General features: G+C 51.1%; 1 protein-coding gene across 2 annotated transcripts in view; it reads left to right on the top strand.

Annotated features, from left to right (window-relative positions):
* Window positions 1–1,881: 1,881 nt before the first annotated feature.
* ANKDD1A (ankyrin repeat and death domain containing 1A) overlaps window positions 1,882–23,538 on the top strand; it is a 35,661-nt gene continuing 14,004 nt past the window's right edge. The window contains exons 1-9 of one of the 2 annotated variants that reach the window (XM_069458983.1): window positions 1,882–1,915; window positions 5,473–5,576; window positions 6,664–6,792; window positions 9,912–10,010; window positions 12,807–12,911; window positions 13,583–13,681; window positions 17,329–17,427; window positions 17,946–18,044; window positions 19,517–19,615. In XM_069458983.1, coding sequence (XP_069315084.1) covers window positions 1,882–1,915; window positions 5,473–5,576; window positions 6,664–6,792; window positions 9,912–10,010; window positions 12,807–12,911; window positions 13,583–13,681; window positions 17,329–17,427; window positions 17,946–18,044; window positions 19,517–19,615 — 867 coding nt within the window. Of the gene's footprint in view, window positions 1,916–5,472; window positions 5,577–6,663; window positions 6,793–9,911; window positions 10,011–12,806; window positions 12,912–13,582; window positions 13,682–17,328; window positions 17,428–17,945; window positions 18,045–19,516; window positions 19,616–23,538 lie in introns of those variants that run through there. The other variant, XM_069458993.1, reaches the window with a different exon arrangement.

Genomic DNA, 23,538 nt, shown 5'->3' with positions numbered 1-23,538 from the left:
AGTTTGAGTCTAGCCTCTGCCACTTGCTTGTTGCTGTGACTTCAGGAAGTTACTGATCCTCTCTGAGCCTTGGTTTCCCCATCCATTAAATGGGTACAATGATGTCTGTTTTGCAGAATTGTTGTGGGGATTAAGTGAGATAAAGAATAAAAAATCCCTGGCAGAATGTGGGAGCACAGGGCTGAGGAGGTCTCCTAGAGGAAGCCCATACAACGTCAGGGACACAGACATCAGGATGGCAGCCGGGCAGCTGCTCCCTGCACGTCTGCTCCCATCCACCTGGGAGGACAGGACGTGGAGAGTGACCAGCTCTCTGCTGTCTGCCCACTTTGACTCCATCAAGGTCCTGTCCACCTGCCAGATGCTCATGTCATGGCTCTAGAATCAGACACCTGGGTTAGAACCCTGGGCCCGCCAGTCATGGTGTGAGGTGAGGAGAGTTATTTACCCACTCTGTGCTTCAGTTTCTCCCCATAAAGTGAAGAGGGCAGCACCCATTACATAGTTTGGTTTGGGGGACAAAATGAGATAACACAAGGTACTTGGCTCAGGGCTTATTAATTGTTAGCTATTATCATTATTGTTTTTCAAAGGTCATTCCAAATACCTCTTCCTTCAGGAAGCCTTCCTGAACTGTACCCTATGGGCTATTGACTGAAAGCTGTTCTTCCTCTTCTCATTCCCAAAGAACTAGGAACTACACCTATCATGGCTTTGCCGGCTTCTTGACTTGGGGTAGAGATATCTGGGACCCCACTACCCTTAAATTTAAAGAAGCTATAAAATGCCCTAAAGCCTAAAATGCAAAGACATAGACATCACGCAAGGGTCTGAAGTACAACCCATTCTGATGTGTTTAATGTGCATCTTTTTGTCTGGATGTATTTTTGCAATCTTCCTGGTTTTGTGTACATGCATTTTAAACATTTTTGTTGGTGTTGTGTTTCATTTGGTTATTTGACTTTTTCTGCCCAGCACTGGGTGCTTAAATATGCATTGCCACAAGGACACTTTGTCCCTTCCTTCTAGTGCCGCACAGGCCACACTTCACCCCTCTAGTCTCACAGTGATGAATTCTCAGGTTGCCTCCAAATCCCGAAACCACAAAACGACATAGTAATGCACATCCTCCTGCATGTCCCTTTATGGGCCCGCAACAGAATTTCGGGGATCTGTATCTAGGAACTGGATTTTAAGGTTCCCTGTGGTTAATTTCCTTCATTCCTGCCAGACTGTTTTCCAGAACGACAGCCACCTGCTGTGGTAGCTCCACATTCTCCGGCGACATTTGGCATTATCTAGCTTTCTAATTTTTGCCAGTCTAATCAGTGGAAGTGATATCTCATTGTCATTTTAACTTGATTTTTCTGATCACAAAGAAATCTGACCATCTCTTCCTGTGCTTGCAGATCTGCTGGGGTTGAGGTTCCTCAAACTTCGCCCGCTCAAGTCCTTGGGGTCTGACTTTCTGCGCCTGGGGGCGGCAGGACCAGGGCCCCCAGAGTTCTGGGCCCGGGGTGGAGTGGGGTGTGCCAGCCCATACCTCGCGCGCGGGTCCAGGGCCCGGGACGCTGGGAGAGGTCCCGGCAAGGAGATACGCCCAGGGGGCCCTGCGGAGCCCGGCGTGGCCCCGACTCGCCGGACTCGGGTCTGGAAGGCGCCGAGCCGAGGGCAGGTTGGAGGGGCAGGAGGAGCGACCTGCAGCCTGGTCCGGGACCCGGGCGGCCGCTGCCGCTGCGCTCGATCAGGCGGTGGCGCGGGGTGCGGAGCGCGGGCGCCCCCTCCCCCGGCTCCGCGCCCGCTCCCCTCTGTCCCCCGCCCGCCCCGGCGGCCGCGCGCCTAGCGCCGGGATCAGCGCGCGCCGGGCTGCTGCGCGGCGGGATGGAGGAGGAGCTGGCGTGGGAGACCGACGGCCGTGAGTCCGCGCGCCGCCGGGCCGGGGTCGGGAGCCGGGGGGCGGGCCGAGGCCGAGTGGACCCCGGCATCCGTGCAGGGGCGGCCAACGGTGAGGTTGGCGCGGTCCGCGTGGCCACCTCGGTCTTGGGCTCCTTTGTGGCACCGGGCCGAGGGGACATTGGCCGCGAATCTGGGACTCGGGGGCGCCACCCGCCTGGCGAGCGGGGAGCCGCAGCTGAGGAGACATTAGCTACAAATAATAAAGGTACTAGCGACCCTTCGTTGAGTACTGTACTTATCCCACGCACAGGTGGGACGAGGCCTTGAGGCAGGACAGGCCCGTCATTTGATCTCCACTGCAGCCATATGGGTAGACCCATTGTTATCTCCATTTTGCAGATGAGAAAGGTGAGGCACGGGGTGGTTAAGTGTGTTGTAAAAGGTCACACAGCCATTCAGTGGTAGGATGCTGAAGGCCCCAGCTCCCGCCGAATGCTGGTGTTGGGTAGGGAGTGGAGAGCATGTCGGATGGGGAAGCAAACCCACAGGAGAGCAGGGTGCTGCGCTGCGGGTGGCCGCATGTGGCGTGAGGGCACCTCAGGGCGTCGCTCAAGGAGTGTGCCAGTGCCAGGGCCTCTAGGCCAGGCAGCTGCATGTGTCTGGGGCTCGGCTGGCCTGGGGGAGCTTTGACAGGCACTGCCTGGGCGTGAGGAGGGAGGATTGTCCTCACCGGGAGTCCTCAATTCTGCAGCCCTGGCTGAGCCCTGACAGCTGAAGCCAGGGGTTCTCTCCACATCCCCACGGGGCTCTCTCCAAATCCCCATGGTGCAGCTCACCGGGCTCCTGTGAGACCTACAGTGTCCCAAATGAGAAGTAAACTATCCACTCAGCTGAGGAATGGTGTTGGGGATCGGGGGCTGGATCAGGTGTTAATTGTGTCAAAGGGAGTATGTGGCTCTGCCTGGGGCAGAGATCACCTGAGTGGACCTGCAAAGTGTGTAACAGCGGCACATTGGGGTGTGTGGAAGGGAATTCTGGGCGGAGGACACAGCATGGGCCAAAGCGACCAGAGAGCACAGTGGGTACTGGATGTGGCCAGAAAGAGGGCGCATGGGGGAGATGAATGGAAGAGATGAGACTGGACTGGATTTCATTCTAACTTGACCTTCTCTGGCCTGGCTCTGTGCAGTGTCTGCTGGCTCTCCGTTGAGACTCTTGGCTGTTTGCCAACACAAACCAGGCCATTCCCTGTGGGTTTTAGCTAAGATAGAGGGTGCCAGAGCCGGAAGGGACTCATCCAGATCCTTTTCTTCACCCTCCCCCCAAGGGGGTGTGAGTAGCCTAGGATCCCCCTACTGGAAAGTGGCAGAGCAGGTACTAGAACCCAAGCCTCTGTAAGCTCACACCGGAAGCCACAGCCTTTTCCAAACCTGGATCAGAAGGTTAAGGAAAGAAAAGCTCGAGACATAGTGCTCAACTGAGATGCTTTGGTTCTGAGAGGGGCTCTTCTAAAGCCTGTTATGTTATCTTGAGAAGGGCCCCTTTTCACCTGCACGGTAGGCAGACCCCTTTGGGACAGGGTGAGGGTGGAGCCATGGATGGGGACCACACTCAGAAGGTGGTCTTTCTCCTGAGCACCCTCCTCCTCTGAAGTATTGACGTGAAGCTGCCTATCCCTTGGAGCCTCTTTCCTGCCGTTGACCTAAGCTTATATTTTGGTTTTCTAGGGGACTAATGAATCTTAACTGGGGTAGCATCTTATAGTTCACAGCCTCTGGAGAGATTTAATGAGTCGTGTATCACTCATGCATTCAACAAGTATGTGCCATGGCCTGAATTTGGGTATATAGTAGTTAGCAAATCAGACAAAAATCCCCCACCCCACGGGCTTATATTGGAATGGGATAAGCAGACAATAAGCCTAACAAATATGTAAATATAGCATGTGCCACAGCATATGGAGAAAAACAATGCAGGGGGTGGGAAGAGAGTATGTTTTCCTTGGTTGGGGCTTCACTGGCTCAGGGACCCTAAATGAAGGAGACCCTACCACCTCCAGGGTTTTGGCCTCCAGAATTTATTCTCTGACACTTTGCCTTAGAGGAATGATAGTGATGATGATGATGATGATAGTGGTGGTGGTGTGGGCACTATGTGCCAGACACTGTGCTAGGGGCTTTTCATATCTTATTTCTTATAATGGCACTGCAGGCAACTCACATCCCCATTTTGTAGATGAGGAAACTGAGGCACTGGCTAATCGAGTAATCTAAGTGACACAGCCAGGAAGTAGTTCAGCCAGAGTTGAACCCAGGACCACGTGATTGCCCTAGGGTAGCAGATGTGAGGTCCACAGGTCGTATCCATGAGGTCCTCTTCCATATCTGGAAAGCTGTGTGGAATCTGTCTAGAAAAACAAACTGCGTGGCAGGCCTGTCTGTTACCAAGGTGCATCCTAGACTTCCCTGCCAAGACACTGGTTACCTGTCCCTGGATATACAAAGGGGCTGGGTCCAGACATTCACACTGGACCAAACATGCAGGATGTGGGTTTGGCAGCTATAAAACTGCAAGATTACTTGCCCTGTAATGACTGTGTGAAGGGCCAGGAAATTTTTGTCCTTTGTGCTAGTATGTCTGAGCCCTTCTGGAGGAGGGACAGGTATCCATTAGTCTGGGCATTATTAGTGTCACTCATAGAAGGAGAGGTTTGTGGATTCCTCCCTGTGCCCAGCTTTGGGACTGCTGTCATCTGTTTCGGATCAGGAAGGGTCAGGTGTGACCAGTTCCCCCAAGGACCTTACGGTCTGGCCGAGGAGACCAGACAGGCTCACAGTCAAGAGCAGTCAGGATGACGGCAGCACGGGGGTCTGGTGGGATGAGCCTTAGACCGTGTCACCAGGCCTGGGTCCTCCTGGCCAGACACTCACCTGCAGAAAGACCCTGAGCCTGCAGCTGCCTGTGACGGGGGTTGGCAGGGGGAGCTCTGAGGTTCCCTTAGTGTGAGACTCTCTGAGATAAAAGTGCAGTGATGGGGGCGAGCCTCACAGTGGGGAGGTGAACTGCTTAGGATGCAGGGATGAAGGAGAAGAGGTGGGGGAACGAGGAGATGGAAGGTGCACAAGTGACGTAACTGGGCCTCCGGCCCTGCCTGGGGCTGGCACACTGTAGGCGGCTCAGTAAATCCTGGCTGCCTTCTACACCCGAGAGCTGTGAAGAAGGTAGTTGCTGGCTCCACTGGGACATGAAAACTGCATGATGGGCACCCCGAGGGGCATGAGGGGCACACACCTGGGCTGCTGTGGATGGTCTTGCCCACCGTCAGGGTTTCGCCACATCCTGGCCGTGTGGACGCGGGGTGAGTTGGTAAGGAAGAGCAGCCAGTCTGGGGAGGCCCCAGACCTCGAGAGCGGGGAGAGCCATGCCCCTTTCCCCCCATTCCTAGGTGGAAGCCCCCCCCTCCGGGGAAATGTTCAGGGGCAGAGAAAGGCCGTTCACCTCTCCCCTCTGCAGCGCCCGTGTGGTACAGTGTGGGGCACCCTCACCCTCATCCCGCACCCCCTTTCCTCCCCCCAGTGCTTCCTCTGGAGAGGCAGCTCCACGAGGCTGCCCGCCGGAACGACATCGGGAGGATGCAGGAGCTGATCGGGAGGAGGGTGAACGTCAGGGCCAGAAACCACGTGCGTAATGGGCTCCTCCAAATCCGGGGCACCTGGGATAGTGCCGTGCTAATGCCACCACACAGAGGGGACACTGCACTGGGCTGGAGACAGACACATTTGCATGTGTTAACTTAGAGGGAGGTTCAGCCTCTCTTCTCTGTGTCTGCGTTGTCTCCAGGGCTCTGAGGCTCAGAGTGGTTGGGGCCTCGTCCAAGGTCAGGGTCAGGATTCCAAGCCAGGCTTGGACGATTCCAGAGGTCAAACTCTTAACCTCTGTGACCCATCTGAAAGGTACACCCAAGGAACAAAGGTGAGAGCCAGGAGAGCAGGGGTCAAAGGTCATCAGCCAGGGGCTGGCAGATGGGCAGATAAGGAGGACAGACATTAAGCAAGAACTTGCCACAAGTGGTTCTTTCTCCCTGTGATAAGTTGTCCTAAGAGCTGTGGAGGGGAATGAGAGGGGGTTTGAGGAAGTGGCATTTTCGAGGAGCAGGTGAAGAAGGGCAGTGGTCCAGGCAGAGGGAAGAGCATGGGCAGCAGCCCTGAGGAAGGAAGGAACAGCTGGTCTCCAGAGAGGGGAGGTGGCTTCCCTGAGAGCACACAGAGGCCGGCTTCCCCCAGGCCCTCTCAGGCCCCTTCACCTGCTCTGGGAGAACCCAGGCACTCAGGCGCCCCTCAGGGACTTGGAGAGTAATCCCAGGCCACCTGTTGCTGCCCAGCAGGGGGACAGCAGGAACAAAGGCCTGGAGGTGGCAAGCTGCTTGGCCTTTCCGAGAAGCAGTGGTGGGCAGTGCCAGGCCATGCAGAGCCTTGTAGGCCCCGAGTTAGGAGTTTGTCCCAAGAACCGTGGGAAGCCATGAAAGAGTTTGAGGTGGGGGACAGATGGATCCAGTCACTCTGTTTTACTGCATTTGTTTCGGAGCTGCTGCTGTGTTGGGGAGGAACAGGGGGCCAGAGTGGAGCTGGGTCCCCAGCCAGCTGGTCACCAGAGACAGCAAAGGCCCTTCCAGCCTGCAAGCCAGCTGTCCTGGCAGGGAGGGGGTGGGAGGTGGGCCAGCCAGCCAGGGGGCAGTGACACCTGATAGGTGTCCTCTGTGTCCTGCAGGTGGGCAGGGTGGCCCTGCACTGGGCCGCGGGTGCGGGGCATGAGCAGGCCGTGCGGCTGCTCCTGGAGCACGAGGCTGCTGTGGACGAGGAGGATGTGGTACGTGGCCCCTCACTGAGGCACGTCTGTGTGCTGTGTCTGTCCGTCTGTCTGTCTTAGGGTCGGGAGGGGCATTAGATCTCTGGGTCTATGAGCCGGTCGCTGAGATTGCTGCTAGCATGCAGCCACTCAGATGCAGTGTGCACAGGGAGTCACAGTCTTGGGGGCCGGGGACACAGCACTGATTCCACCTTCCTCTTGTACTATAATAAAGAGCTCTCCACTTCCAAGGGCTTTTCGGTTCTCAGAGAGCCTTTTCAGTCCCTCCTGATGATACCATGTGAGCAGGGAGAGATATGGGCCGTAGAACAGATAATTGGGTGGATTGATAAAGGCCTGATTCCAAAGTCACCAGGAGGACAGTCTCTCATGTTGTGCTGCAGGGCTCTGCCCTGGCTAACACTTTAACCAAAGACTTAGCTAAAGACTAACGGTCTTATACTGAAATTGGCAGGCAGCACAGTGCTGAGAGAGCACTGAAGAATCTACATATGGGTTTGGGAAAAGGGATGAATCTGACAATGACATTTGATAGGGAGATACACTTAAGGATCTAAATTTAAATTAAAAAAAAACTATAAATTATCCTGCAGAGACTTAGTTGTCCATGGAAACAGTTTGCTTTGTTCTGGCTTCTCTATGCTCCCAGGCACCCCCCACCCCAAATTGTTACCAGTTGGGGTTGGGGTGGGGCGGCAGCACCTACCTCCCCACTCCCCTGCCCCTTCTCCTCCCTGTGCCTGCTTAGGTCCCATTTAGAGGTGGCTCTAGGAGAATGTCTTCGTCCTTAGTCTGAGCTTCCTGGTGAAACTCTGGAGCCTCTTGCATCAATGCTTTGCCCACAAAGACCCCCCACAAAGACCCCCTGTTATTTCAGGGGCTGAGTGAGAAAAGAAGCTGTGGGGGAGAACAGTAAAAGAGAGCCCTTTTGTAAATTCTCTCTGTTTCTTTTGCAAGCAGCAATAAATACATTTTGAAGAGTAAGACGGGCTGGTGGGCACACCTACTTTAGTAACAGGAGGGCAGGGGACACTGGAGAGGGGAAATCCTGGTGTTGGAGGAAGGTCTCTAGTGATATGCCACGGGGCTCTGGCCTGGACAGTTCCTAGGAACTATGTGTGGGGGGGAAAGCTGGTTAGGAGAGCGAAGTATCTCTGGGGTCCCACCCTCGGGAGACTCTGGCTCCCACGGCTCTCCCTCCCCTGGTCTTGAGCCTTCACCCTCGCTATTCCCACGCTTCCGTGGCCTTCTGCTTCTGGACACTGCCGTGCCCATTCACTGCCTCCCTCCTCCAGCCAGCCCGGTTACTGATATGCTACCGGCTGCTGAGCTCTGGCCAGTGCTGGGTCTCCTGGCCCCTTTGGCTCTAGCTGAGGGCAGCGCCACACCCCATCTGAGGCTCCATTCCCAGCCCAATGCCTTGCCCGAGGTTTGATCTCAAATTCTTACGGTCACTGCTGGCTCGCTCTTCTAGTTTCGGCTCAACGTTTGCTGTCGTCTTGCAATTTTGCAAATAGTCCTTTGTCTCCACCCTGGTGTCACCCTAGACATGGTACTTCTCCCTGGTTTCCAGGGACTCCATTCATACAAGCCTTGGGTGTGGGATGGCTTTCCAAAATGAGAGGTACGGGGGACTTTACATCACACACCAAAACAGCATAAAAATCATAAAATCTTCTCTTCGACTTTCTGATCTTTAAAGTCCGTTGGCCCTTTCCTTGTCTTGTCTCCCGCCTCTGTTTCCCCTTCTCTCTCCAGTGCTGTCCTTGCCTGCCCCAACCGCCTGCCTACCTCCAAATTCCTGCCGGTTGCTAAAGCAGAGAGTGAAACTTTCTGTGGTTTCAGAGCCTGCTGCTCAGTCAGTTCCCTCTGCATTTCACCTTTCACCCCAAACACTCAGTTCCCTCCCTAAGAGGAATTCTGGTGCCAGCCACTAAGACACTTTTGCCTTGTACCCCTCACAAAGGAGGGACAGCGAAACACCATCCCCAGGAGGGTGGCTGGCTTTGGGTGCAGCCCAGGAGGCATGTTTGGAGGCCTGGGGTTGCTCTTCACAGGGAAGAAAAGACTCAAGGGAGGCGGGGGCAGGGGCTGCCCACATGCAGCATCCCACCACAGCTAAGGTCAGTGAGGGGGCTCTGGTGACCCTAGAGCACTGCGCCAGTGTCAAAGAAGAGCAAATGGGTGTAAGGCTGCCATCAGAAGAGGCACTAGACATATTATCAGTTGCAACAGAGGGCCGGCGGCATGGAAATTGCAGGGGTGCAGATTTCAGTAGAGTGTAAGGAGGGGTTTCTAATGTTTGACTGTGCAGGGATGCCTTGTGTGGTGGTGAGGTGCTGTAGACTTAAGCCATCTGCTTTGCAAATGTTCTGTGAGAGATTTTAACAGTCGATTCTCAAACGCCAGTCCAGGATGAGGTCTTCACCAGTTATAGCAAATTGGAAAACAAGGACAAGGCCAGGTGCTGTGGCTCATGCCTGTAATCCTAGCACTCTGGGAGGCCGAGGTGGGAGGATCACTTGAGGCCAGGAGTTCCAGACCAGCCTGAGGTAGAACGAGACCCCGTCTCTACAAAAAATAGAAAATTAGCCGGTCATGGTGGCACGCGCCTGTAATCCCAGCTACTCGGGAGGCTGAGGCAGGAGAATCACTTGAGCCCGGGAGTTTGAGGTTGCAGTGAACTATGATGACACCACTGCATTCTAGCTGGGGTAACAGAGTGAGACCCTTTCTCAAAAAAAAAAAAAAAAAAAAAAGAAAAGAAAACAAGGAAGGACAATGTAGTGTGTTTTCATGAAGCTGTGTTTGTAAAGAATATATTCTGAGATTGTTCCTTCCAAATTTTTTTTTGTTTGTTTTAAAGTGGCCTTTCTTTATGAAATGATGATGAGAGTAAATGGCAGCTGTCTTATTTTAAAATTTCATTTAGCCGAAAAAAAAAACAGTTTGCTATAGTATATCAACCTCTGTTAAAAAAAAAAAAAAAATTCCTGGTCTTTAAATTCCTAAAACTTGGGGTTCCCTGGACTGAGTGGCACTTATGGTCCCTTACCCTCCTATGGTTTTGCCATGCAGACACAGGGCCCAGGTGGCAAGGCCACGCCTCCTCACATCCTGCTCACCCCCTTCCGTGTCCTCTCCCCCAGTTTGGGATGAACGCGCTTCTCCTGTCTGCCTGGTTCGGCCACTTGCGGATCCTCCAGATCCTGGTCAACTCCGGGGCCAAGATCCACTGTGAGAACAAGGTAAGCCTCAGGGCAGGGCAGGCCCCCTGCCCGCTGCCCCTGTGCTCCTTCTGCCCCAGATGCACGGGCCTGCCCCACCTCTGCCCCTGCCTCCACTTGTCCCCTCCGGTGCCCCACCCACCTCTGCCTGTCCCTCTTTCTTTTTCTTCTGATCACTTACTGCACAGCTATGTTGGGACCGTCCCCAGCCCTCTGGCCGGCCTCCTTATTTACAAGAGAGGAATCAAAGTGACTCCCCCAGAGGGAAGTTGGGAAGATAAAATGGCAAGGAGATGGGGCCTCTTCCATTTTCCTACTGGGCTTTGCCTCCCTTGTGGTCACTTGGGTGGGCTGGAAGGACCACAGCATAATTAACCAACCGTGGGACCTTGGACGAGTTACTTTATCACGCTGAGCCTCAGTTTTCCCATTTGGAAATGGGGATGCTGGTAGCCACCTTGGAGCTGTGGGGGGGAAGGGCAGTGCTGTGTGTAAAGTGCCTGGCTTGGTGCCTGGCACACTAGGGGACCTGGCCCCGCCTCGCTGCTCACTGGCGTCCGCTGTGGTTTGAGGGAGGAGGGCCCCGGCAAGTGAGAGTGCCTGGAATCCCTCCACCGGCGTCTCAGCTTTTAGGGTGTCAGTGGCCCTTAGGACAATGCAAACATTTCTGGGCCAGATGCCTTCAGCTAGGAGTTCTCACCAGGGTTCTTGGAGAAAATTCAGGGCACCTATGAACTTGGATCAGAAAAAAGTGCATATTTATTTTCACTAACTTCTACTTGACAATTAGCATTTGTTTCAATGATGATGAATATAGGTGGCATTAGTACCTGTAACTTTATCACTGATAGAAAATGTAGCTATTTTTATATCACATTAAAGTCTTTGCAGCTATCTTAAAATACTCCTTACATTCATACTTTGAAATAATGGCAGTTATTAGACCTTGTACTAGATCTTTTTGTTTAATGGATCAGTAAGGAAATACATATGTTACTAGATTGAAAACTTGGTTTTTAATATTTTGATAACTCTATTTCAATATAATTGGTTTCCTTTTATGGTAGGCAGAATAACGGCCCCACTAAAGATGTCCACATCCTAATCCCTAGCACCAAAACGGATTTGGCAGATGTGATTAAGTTAAAGACCTTGAGGTGGGGACATTATCCTGGATTATTCACAAAGGCCCAGTGTAACCACAGAGGTCCTTTTAGGGGAAAAAGGGAGGCAGGAGGGACAGAGAGGAGGTGTGACGAAGGAAGCAGAGGTTGGGGTAATGCGGGCCATGAGCCTCTAGAAGCTGGAAAAGGCCGGGAAACGGATTTGCTCCTAGAGCTCCCAGGAGAAATGCAGCCCTGCCGACCCACGTTAGACTTCTGACCTCCAGCACTGTAAGAGAAGAAACTGCTGCTGTTTTAAGTAAGTTCACGGTAACCTACTGTAGCAGCAGTAAGAAACTAATGCACCATTGTAAGCCTGTGTATTTGATTAAAATTTTTTTCGTATATAATTTATTTTTGTATTTAAGTAAACATTATTTTGAGATGGGGCCCACAGGCAAAAAGGGCAGCGAGAGATAAGAAGTCCACCTCATGCCATTGTTAGGATCGTGTTGGCGGTGGTGGCAGTGCCCGACGGCTCCCAGAGAAGGGATGTAAACAAGATATAAAACCTTGTTCTGTTGATTTTTATGGCCCACTGATGGGTTGCAGTCTGCTACTTAACACAGTGCTTCAAATAACCTGACCTCAGTGCAAGGCAGAGGTGCAGACTCTGGGTCATAAACGGGCTTTGTAAGCCTCCCTCCTTTGATTATTGCCTCTGGGCTCAGGAGAACTGCTTCCTGTCTACCTCGCACCCCCAACCCTGGCCACCTCCCTCTAGTCCCTGCAGACCACGTCTACCTTCAGTCCTCCCTGGAAGGTTAGGAGGTCACCTCCTAGTGACATGCACTGGGCGCTTAGTCACCTGCTTCTTCATTAACAGCTGTATCAAGGGAGGCAGATAGATGCCCAGAACCTTCTTAACTGTTCTGTGGCGAGGTTCTGGGGACTGCTAGTGCTATACACCTTACCTTACACGTGTGAATCATTTTTCAGTTTATAAAATACTTTTCCTGTAGGTCCTCTCCATTAACAACTGAGATGGACCGGGCGTGGCGGCTCACGCCTGTAATCCTAGCACTCTGGGAGGCTGAGGCGGGTGGATTGCTCAAGGTCAGGAGTTTGAGACCAGCCTGACCAACAGCGAGACCCCATCTCTACAAAAAAATAGAAAGAAATTATCTGGCCAACTAAAATATATATAGAAAAAATTAGCCGGGCAGGGTGGCGCATGCCTGTAGTCCCAGCTACCCGGGAGGCTGAGGCAGTAGGATCGCTTAAGCCCAGGAGTTTGAGGTTGCTGTGAGCTAGGCTGATGCCACGGCACTCACTCTAGCCCAGGCCACAAAGCGAGACTCTGTCTCAAAAAAAAAAAAACAAAACAAAGCAACTGAGATGGTTAGAGATTATTGTCCTAATTTGTGACATATGTGAAAATGGAGGCTCGGAGAGGTGGAGGTAACCGGCCCAAGACCACAGGCTGATGAGTGCCAGGGCTGGGATTTGAACTCTGGCGTCCCCACTCCCAGCAGCCCATCTAGGGCTGAATATGCACCAGAGGGGGTTATCCCGGGGGCCTGTGCATCATTTACAGTGTCGTTTTCATGGGGCAGCTGTGCTCTGGCCCAGACGCTCGCCGTCTGAGGGACTGCAGTGTGTGAGAAGGGCGCCCTTTCGCAGACTGCAGGGACCACCCTGGGCTTGTTTCCAGGATGGCCTGACCTTACTGCACTGCGCAGCCCAGAGAGGCCACGTGCCAGTGCTGGCGTTCATAATGGAGGACCTGGAGGATGTGGCCCTGGACCACGCAGACAAGGTGAGAGCACCTCAGGGCCACTTGTCTTTCCCACTGGGCCGGGGGCTCCTGGGGCCACTCTTGCCCTCTGGGTTACCGCACTCCTTGAGTGCGTCCTTTGCTCTGTGGGCAGAAGAGGTATTGGGCTACCGACGAGCAGAATGTGAGCAGAGCATGGTCCGTGGCCTCAGAGAGGCCCTTAGGTTAGAGAAGAGAGCCACTGCTTTTTGCTTCCTGGAGGAGGTGGCCTTTGGTGAATGAACTAGATTCATGGGTAAGATTGGAAATCAGGGGTGTGAGACCAAATGGAGGAGAGAGACTTGCTAGCGCTTTGGAAGTGGGAAAGGGCTCTAGTGTGGGTTCTGATGGACTGGAATCTTGGGTGGGAAGGCCTGGGGGTGCTTGGGGCCCCTCTGGAGATCTTGACCTCCAGCCTCAGGAATCTGTTCCTCATCCATTAGGCAGTAGGGAGGATTTCAGCAGGGAGGGGCCCTCACCAAGTGGCTCTTGTGGAGAAGTTGGGTCTGGGTTTTCCAGGCAGGATGTGTGGGGTGGGGGAAGGAGAGAAGAGAATGTCTGGGGCAGGAGAGGCCACTGCAACGCCAGAGTGGTTGGGGAAACAGAGGCAGGTGTGCAGGGCGAGTGTGCCCACTGACTGGGCAAGGAAGGGTCACGCTCCTTCTCCCGGCCAGCTGGGAAGAACGGCATTTCACAGGGCAGCTGAGTACGGGCAGCTGGATGCTCTGGACTTCCTCGTGGGCTCTGGCTGTGACCACAGCGTCAAAGACAAGGTATTGTGACCCTGAGGCCCTGGGCTCCTGACCAGGGTGCAGAAGCCCCTGCCCCCTGCCAGGCTCTGGCTCCTCACCTGTGCCGTCTTCTGACCCTGCTGTGCTGGAGGGGCCGGGGGCCCAAAGACCACAGTGTGTCTTATGTTCATCCAGCAGGCATTTTACCAGCACATGCTATGGGCCAGCCCTGTGCTACGGGTTGGTGGCATAAATGTGCCCAGGACACAGTTTCTCACTCAAGGAACTCAGCGCTACAATCCTAGTTGAGCGCTATGATCCGAAGTGGCGATGATCAAGTCAAGAGCTATGATCCAGAGGGCAGATCGGGGTGGTTGGCAGCGCTGCCTGGTGTGGGTTGGGCAGGACTGGGATCCACTAGGGTGGTCTGTTGCCGGGGATGGTGGCCACACCTTACTGGTTATTTGCCTTCCCTGTGATTCATTCCCTACTGTGGTTATGGCAAAAGTAGGGTGGGAGCACCGAGGCGGGATTAGGTCATTCTGGGTGGAGAGTTTACGAGCAGGATTTTGCCAATCTGAGGAGGGGTGAGGGAGGGGACCAGAAGGGGCTACCCTGCAAATGACTCTTATCAGTGGACTGTTGTGAATCATCAGGCAAAATATGTTGCAGCAAATTCTAAATGATGCTTCCAACAAAGGGATGGACTCTGTTATTAATCTTCTGATGAATGTGCCTGGCCAGGGAAAGGGAGTTCTGTTTATGCTGTAGTGGAGAGAACTCACAGACTAATGCACTTCAGGATCTTAGAACTGGAAGGAGTCTTCATCAAGGGCCAGTTCAACCTTCTTGTTTTACAGCTGTGGAAACTGAGGCCCAGAGAGGGGGATGCTTTAGCCAAGGTCACACAGCAAGACAAAGGTAGAGCTGGGTTTGGAACCAGCATCCATGCATAACCCTGTGCCCGCCCTCCTCGGCAGGTTGCTTCCTGGGGCACTGACGCCCTTGGGGCCTGCACTGAGTCCATCCACGCTCATCCTTTGGGATGAAAAGGCTGAGTCAGGTCCTAAGACTCAGGTCAGGCTGGTTTCTTTCATTCTGGAAACATGGGCTGAGCAGGTCCTGCCCTGTGCCAGACACTGGGAGTATAGAGAGGGGAAAGGACAGTCCCCGCTGGGACAGGCTTACCCAGGAGGCAAAGATGACTGCACCTCAGGGCCAGAAGAGCAGGAGCACCAAAGGCAGAGTAGGAGAAAATCCAGCCTTGAGGAACTTACCCAGAATCTTTCAATCAGAAATTCTACAAAGAAGCTTTTAAAATTGCAAACCCCTGTTCAGTTTTGTGTTTTCAGGTTAGGAGTGTTTTCATTTCAAATTTCATTTGGGCACAGTACGTTTTTCAAGGCCTGCTAGGGAAGATAGACCTGTCAGAGCCAATGACAAGACAGGTTATGCCACGTGTGCTGTAATGAAAGAAAGGGAGGCTTTGAGGGCCCATGGAGAGTGATTAATTCCACTTGGAAGAGTGACCGTTGCTGTCAAGGTCGCCCAGAGGTGGAGATGTTGGGCATCCCCCTGGATGAAGGGGAGAGGGCACCGGGCCCAGGGCCAAGGCTGCCTTCCCCCCAGCTCTCCTGCCTCTGAGCCCCTGCCCTGCCCCAGGAAAGGATGTTAGGTGTCTGTGCCTGCCACCTGCAGCTTCAAATGGCAGGATGTGGATATTCGTGCCCCAGCAGGAAGAAGAAAGCCCTGCAGTGGTCTTCGTGCCCTGCTAACTGCGGCATGTACAGGCCCCTCACAGTTCACCCTCCTTCGTGTCTCTTTGAACAGAAAGACGTCACACTGTGGAGCATCTCCCACCGCCAGTCCTTGCTAGGCTACTGCGTGCTGTCCACAGAGAGGGTGGGGGAGGCGCAGAACAAGCAAAACTGTCGAGGGGGGATTTTTTAAACTTAGCATTTATTTATTAATATAATAGTGTGATCATAAAGGAAATTTGGATGTTTCATCTTTGGTACTGTAGCTGAGATAGCCATAGCTGTTTTATATCTATGTAGATTTATCATTGGGGGTATGTTTTTTACTATTCTAAGTATTGCTTTGGCTTTAGCATATGTTCACATCTTCATTGGACTCTAAAGGTCTGTGCCTTAGTGTGAATGTCTTGATCTTTTCCTTTATTTTTCATTTTTTAATTTTTTTTAAAGACAGGGTCTCATTCTGTTGCTCAGGCTCGATCATAGCTCACTGGAGCCTTGAACTCCTGGGCTTGAGCCATCCTCCTGCCTCAGCCTCCCGAGTATCTGGGACTACAGGCGTGCACCATCATGCCTGGCTATTTTAAAATTTTCTGTAGAGACAGGGTCTCTCTGTGTTGCCCAAGCTGGTCTCAAACTCTTGGCCTCATGCAATCCTCCTGCCTCGGCCTCCCAAAGCGCTGGGATTACAGGCCTAAGCCTTTCCTTAGGAAGGTATTGGAGGGAAGGGCTTGAGCCAGGATCCCCCATGGCCAGTTCAGCTGGGTTTTATCCCAGGGGCCTTCTGGTGCGATGAATAGCCAAAGCCGGATCTTCCCTTCTGCATGCTTCTGTGGGTTGCTCGGGGATGCTTGCTCCGGCCCTCTACCTGTGCGTCCTCTGTAGGGACATACCTTAACTTTGGCCACTTCTGGCTACCCTCCCTTTTCTGGGGCCCCTTTGCCCTCCAGATCTGCAATAAGATCCCTTTAAAGGACAACCCCAAGCTGGCTGACCTCAGCAGGGGCCACTTCTAATCCAGAGAACATTGTGCCCTTTGCCCTGCCCTGTGCAGCCACTTCTCTTGGTTATGTCACTGTCACCTTTAGACTTTCCAAGCACAAGGCAACTACCAGTCCTCTGGCTCTCCAGTTCGGGGGACACGGGTCAAGCTCTCCACACAATCCCCTGAAAACCTTGTCACATTATTGACTCCTTGAACAACTATTGACTGAGTGTCTTCCATGTGCCCAGGCCCTATTCTGGGAACTTGGGGAATCTTCAGAGGACAAAACTGATGGAAAGCCATGTCCTGGTGGTGCATATGTTCCATAAGAGTCGCAATAAGCACAGTGTACAATCAGTGGCAGAGTGTGTTAGCAGGTCACCAGTGCTGTGGGAAGGGAAGGAAAAGCAGGGCAGGGCTCCTGGGGACAGAGGTGTGGTCAGGGAGGGCCACGCCTTTCCATGGGAAGCTGATGTCTCCAGCAAGGACTTGAGGCAGGCAGGTGACTGAGGCAGGCAGCTGCCTGGGAACAGCCTGTGCTCGGAGGGGAGCTTCTGGAGCCTTGAGCAGTGAGCGGGGGTGGGTCTGGGGGACCCCAGGAGGGGCTGGCTTTAGATGGGTGCATGGAAAGTAGGTTTTGTTTTTTTTCAATCAATGTGTCTGCCCTGAAGTGTCGAGAAAGAGAGACCAGGGTGTGGCCCTTGAACGTGCCCCTGGTTATCGTCATGGCAAAGCTCTCAGGGGCAGGGTGGCATTGACCCAGTATGCAGGGCTTCAGCTTGTCACACACGTGCTCTGTGGCCCTGGACATGTCTCTTTCCCTCTCTGGGCCTCAGCTTCCCTGTCTGTAAAATGAAGGGTGGCTCCAACAGGCCTTCGGGGCCTGCGAGGGTCTGATTCTGGGGCTCCGTGGTCTGCCAGCCCGTCAGGACCCCTTCTCCCCGCAGGAGGGGAACACGGCCCTTCACCTGGCTGCCGGCCGGGGCCACGTGGCCGTGCTGCAGCAGCTCGTGGACTTTGGGCTGGACCTGGAGGAGCGGAACGTGGTGAGTCACCGCCCCAGGATGCAGAGATGCGCAACTCTCTCACTCCCTGCCTTCGAGGAACCCCAGCCCCTGGTGCAATCCGAAGCCAGGAAGCTGGGAACATGTTCTAGGACCAACAGCCCACCGGGAAAAGATAAGCACAGCACTGCAGGCTTAGTGGGGACGCTAGGCATGATAGAGTGTGCGTTCAAAGAGGGAGGAGTCGCCATGGACAGGATGGTCAGGGACAGCGTCCTGGAGTGGGAGGGAATAGACAGAGAGGGCTGATGGTGAGGAGAACGTGAGCAGAGACGGGGAGCAGGGAGTGACTGTGCCTGTGTGTGCTCCACAAAGCCAGGACTTCAGGTGTGGGGCTCAGGAGACCACAGGTGAGCACACTCGTCCTCACTAGCAGGGCAGTGGAGAGTTCAAGGAGCCCTGGAGCCATGCACACGGGTGTCCTCTCGCTGTGGGGCTGGGGTCACCTCGGTCAGCCCCCCCGGCGCTGCCATCCTCCTGCCTCTGCCCGTGTGTTTCAGGAAGGCCTGACCGCCCTGCATGCGGCCGCGGAAGGGATCCATCCTGACTGCGTGCGGCTTCTCCTCGGGGCAGGGAGCAGCGCGAACGCCCTCACCCAGGTAGCGGGGCCTCCCGACACTGACGCCTGCCCTGGGCTGCTGGCCATGGCCGTGCCCACAGCAGCGGCCACCGTCACTCCTGACAGGGAGGCAGCAGGCCGGGTTCTGATCTTGGCTTCTCCGCTGCTGGCCTGTGACCTTAGGCAAGGTACATAACCTCTCTGAGCTGTGTCCCAACTATAAAATGGGATGATATGAGCTTACTTCTTACCCTGCTGTGGGGATCAAATGCCCAGCACCGTGCCCGGGACACCACGGGGGCTCAGCACCGGTTGGTGTCTTGTTGTTGGGCTCTTGGTAATTCACAAAGCCCCTTTATAACTATTTCCTCAGAAAAATGTCGCCCATCTGACAGATGAGAAAACTGAAGCTTAGTGAAGACTTTCTCAGGGTCACAAGCCAGTAAGAAGCAAAGTTGTGTCTCAAAAGCCTGTTCCCCCGACTCCAGAGCTCCCGCCCACTGACGGGGCTGTCCCCTGACTTGGAGGCGCAGCTGTGTGTGGCCACATTGGCCCACGGGGTTCGGGCCTGGGCGTGTGACGACCCTGGTGCACTTCCTCCCCACGGCACTCCTCGGTCCTGCCGGTGGAAATTCTCTGTGACCTGGAGAGTCGGGGTGGTGGGGGGTGGACTCTCTTTAGGTAAAGAGTTGGTGTTTTTGTTTTGCTTTTTATTTTTAAATCTGTGACAAATAACCTTTCTCAGCTGGTTGAATGGCTTCAGGGTCTAGAATTGTCTCTTTGTTCTAAATGTTAATGATATTGCAAAAATGTTAACAACAATTAATAAAATATAAATAATAATAGCAAAAATATACAGGTAGTTAAAAAAGCAGAGGAATTAAAATGGTACGCTAAAGCATATTCATTTAGCTCCAGTTGGAAATGTCTTGAAGGGTCTAGTTTGAAGCTGAAAGTTCCAGGTCCGAGGGATTCCTCAGTCCTGGCAGCCTGGGACAGTTGGTCACCCTAGTGGGGCCTGTCTGTGTGCATCCTGTGCGAGGCGGCGGTTGGGCCAGGGCCGGGCTCTGATTGAAGGGCAGCACTTCGCAGGCCCACCCGAGATCGGCTCCATCCCAGCCTGCCAGGCTCCTGCTGAGAGCAGCTCGTGCTGGGCAGTGCCAGGTGGGGTTTGCCTGGTACTGGCAACCAAATCTTATTCGTCCTCCTCTTCGGAAACCATCTCTTCAGAGTCTAAAATCTGCATGTGTTTACCAGCCAAGGAATTTGGCAGGCTTTGGTCCACATTCCAGAGTTTGCGATGGAGGTGAAGAAGAGGCTGAGGCCATAGTGAGTTCCTTTCACTGGTCACCAGGCCCGGGCAGGCCATTGATTTCTCCAGCCTCAGAGTTTAATGGGGATAATAGCCCCAGGGGAGTTGTGAGTCTCAAATGGGAAAATGATCCCAAAGAGCTTTGTAAACCCCACTAGGAGGGTCCCTGTGACTTTGCATTGCTACCTGTTTCTCTCTAGAAAAAGCTGAGCTGCCTGCACTACGCGGCCCTCAGTGGCTCTGAGGACGTGTCTCGGGCCCTCATCCTCGCAGGAGGCTGCACCAACGTGGCTGATCATGTAAGTGTGGGGGCGTGGATTGAAGGGGGTCCCCACTGCAAAGTTAAAGCATAGCGGGGGGACGAGGGAGAATAGGCACTTCCAGCCCTTGAGGTTGGCTGGGAGCCAGGACTAGGGGAGCAGGCAGCACTTAGGAGAGTCAAATAGTGTCCTAGCTGAAGCAGGATTAGAAACCAAGCCTGCAGTTTCACCGAACTGTTATCTGCTCCTGTTCTCAGTTCATATATGCATTGGGTCTTGGTAATAATCTTTTATATTACCAATCTAGCCACTTAGTTGTTCATTTTTTTCCTGTTGTGATATGTTCGGTACACACACCAGGAACAGTATAATCTTGTGGTTAAGACACAGACTTTGGTATTAGACAACCTGGTTTTGAGCTCTGGCACTACAAACTGAATAACCTTGGGCAAGATGCTTTGACCTCCCTGGGCCTCTGTTTCCTTATCTATAGGTACTTTTTTTTTTTTTTTTTAAAGACAGAACTTTGCTCTGTTGCCCTGGGTAGAGTGCAGTGGGGTATAGTTCACTGCAACCTCAAACTCTTGGGCTCCAGCGATCCTCCTGCCTCAGCCTCCCGAATAGCTGGGACTACAAACTCAGCCACCATGCTGCTAAGTTTTTCTATTTTTAGTAGAGACATAGTCTCGCCCTTGCTCAGGCTGGTCTGGAACTCCTGACCTCAATCGAACTCCTGACCTCAAGCGATCCTTCCTCCTCAGCCTCCCAGAGTGCTAGGATTACAGGTGTGAGCCACCACGCCCGGCCTATACATACTATCATTATCCTCATTATATAAATGAGGAAACATCTATTGTTTAAATCAGAAAGGAGTCATTTGTTATTACTAAAATAAGTACTATATTTAAAATAACTGTAAAAACAATATAAGACAATTCATTGGAATTTAGAGAAAAAAAGGCTTCCTAAATCCCAAAGCCCTAGTAAAGCAATAACTTTATTTTCTCCCAAGTTTCCCCCCATATATATAGCATCGCCTCCAGCTAGAAAGAATCCAGACTAAGAATTCTGGAAAGATGGATGTTTACTTGTCTTTGCCCATCAAGACGCCAGAATCCTGACTCTAGTACAGTGGAGCCGATCCAGCCCAGGGCTCAGATGTTGCCGCTTAGTTTTCCTGTTACCCATACTTAATGCCAGTCATGGTCCAGTGAGCCCATCACACTTTATGTAGCAGTTCCCCAACTGCTGGATATTTAAGTTGGTGTTCTGACTTTGCCACTACACATAATGATTTTGTGAACATCTTTATGGCATCTAACTTTTCATTTCTTTTGCGTTATATTTGGAGTCCCCAAATGGGATTTTTGGGTTGGGTGGTAAAAACATTTTTATGATTCTTGAGATAAGTTGTCAAATTGCTTTCCAGAAAGGTCAGACCACATAGGCCCCAATAATTTATGAGTCACCTTTCACCAACAGCAGGTATTAATATTTTGTAAATTTTGTAGTTACATGATTTTGTTATTTTGTTTTATTTTGAATGTCTGGTTTACTACCAACCCTTTCCCATTAATTCACTTTTCTAGTTTAAGTTCTTCTGTTGCGAATGATTTCTTCAGATTCTTTGTTTAGATGGGTGGATTTTGTTTTTTTGAAACCAATTTCTTTACCCTTTGACCATCATATGTGTTGTTTGCTCTTATAACTTTTTCAACATACTAAAGATGTAAATTTTTGTATAGTCAAAAGTATTCTAGACCCAAGTTTTGAATTTTATAATGGTAGCCTTCCAGTTATAATTTTTGATGTTTAACTCTTTAATCCTTCTAAAAATGTATTTTTATGTATAGTGTGATATCTTAATAGATTCCCCCAATTTTTTACATTTCTATTTCAAGAACATTTATTAAATAATTATAACATTTTTTAATGCTTTTCCATCCTTTCCTTTATCCCAAATTTACATTTTAATGGGCCTTATTTCTGGGAGAGTGATTCTATCTCAGTAAGTTGTATGTCTAAACTTGAGTTGATACCATGATAATTTAATTATTATTGCCTTACAATTTGTTTTAAAGCTATATAAAGCAAGTCTCCTTTAATTATTCTTCTCTGTTAGTATAATCTTTTATTCTTTTTTAATCTCACATGTTTATTCTTCCAGTTGAAATTTAAAGTAATGGTATGAACTGAATGTTTGTATTCCCCCAGAATTCATATGTTGAAACTCTAGCCCCGTAATGTGATGGTATTAGGAGGTGGGACCTTTGGGAGGTAATTAGGATGGAATGAGATCAGAGGGTGGAGCCCTCATGAATGGGATTAATGTTCTTGTAAGAGTCCTGAGAGAGCTTGCCTCCTCTCTTCGCCCTGAGAGGACACTATGAGAAGACGACTGTCTATGAACCAGGAAGCAGGTCCTCAACAGACAGTGTATGTGCCAGTGCCTTGATCTTGGCCTTCCCAACCTCCAGAACCGTGAGAAATAAGTGTTTGTTGTTTAAGCCACTCAGCTTATGGTATTTTGTTGTAGCACTCAGAACTAAAACAAGTAATTTTGTCAATTAAAAAAAAAACTGGCCAGGCATGGTGGCTCACGCCTGTAATCCTAGCACTTTGGGAGGCTGAGGTGGGAGGATCCCTTGAGCCCAGGAGTTCGAGACCAGCCTGGGCAATAGTGAGACCCTGTCTCAAAAAAAAAAAAAAAAAATTAGCCAAGCCAGGCATGGTGGTGCAGGCTTGTAGTCCCAGCTTCTTGGGAGGCTGGGACAGGAGGATTGTTTGAGCCCAGGAGTTCGAGGTTGCAGTGAGCTATGATCAGGCCACTGCCCTCTAGTCTGGGTGACATACTGAGACCCTGTCTCCAAAAAAAAAAAAAAAATCAATTTAAGATTTAGATTAATCATTGTAATCTATGGATTAATTTGGACATAATTTAAATTATTTCAATATTTAATCTTACCAACTAGGAACATGATGTTATCTCTCCATATAATCAAATATTAATTTAAATCTACCAATAGTTACATTTTAAAAATTTATTGGAGGAATAAAAGAAATTTAGAAAATGATACTGTCATCCATATTTCTTTCTTCTTATGATGCCACAAATATTCCTTTTTATTTACTCTATACTGATTTTTAAAAAAATTATCTACTTTGATATAGTTAAAATTATAATATACAAATAATTTTGTGTCCAGCTAATCATGAGCATTTCCATATTGCTGCAGAGCCATTGACAATGACATATTAGTCTGTTGAGTGGAGGAACCGTGATTTATTAAGCTCTTCACCTATGGTGAAGCATCAAGTTTACTTGCCAATGCTGGTAGCATAGCTCTGTGGATGTCACTTTTCTTTTGCAAAGATTCCCGGAAGAGGGAGTAAGAGGCTGAATATTGTGAACATCTTCCTAGCTCTTGATACATAAGCCAAATTACCTTCTAGAAGTCTTGTGTCAGTATGCGGAGCCACTAGCAGTGTACAGGTTGGCTGTTTCTTTGTCCTGTCACCAGCATTGGGTATTAGGTTTTACATTTTCCCCCCGATGAAAAACAACCAGGCTGAACATCTCTCATTATTGTCTTAATTTCCATCCCTTTGGTTATCATCAAAAGTGAACATTTTTCCATGTATAGTGAATTATTTTTTCAAAGTGTTTGCCCATGTAGATATGGGGTTCTTGATTTTCAAGTTAGTTTGCATGTACTGTTTATGTGATATATATAAGCCTTCTGTCTCCAATGTTGACAAGATTTCTTCCTAGTATGTTTTCATTTTGGCTGGTTTTGCCCCCTATTTATTTATTTAGATTATTTTTATTTGTTACATTTGCATTGTTTTTAATACCAAATGTAAACCGTGGATAGTGAAAGTGTCAAAAGACACATTCATATAAAATAAAGGCCCTTACTTCTCTCTCCTGTTGTGGTTTTTACAAACGGAAGGCCTTTTTC

The sequence above is a fragment of the Eulemur rufifrons genome, chromosome 2 (genome assembly GCF_041146395.1).
Source record: "Eulemur rufifrons isolate Redbay chromosome 2, OSU_ERuf_1, whole genome shotgun sequence".
NCBI classification, from domain to species: domain Eukaryota; kingdom Metazoa; phylum Chordata; class Mammalia; order Primates; family Lemuridae; genus Eulemur; species Eulemur rufifrons.
Note: the sequence above shows the minus strand (reverse complement) of the source record. Positions and strands in the feature narration are given on the sequence as shown.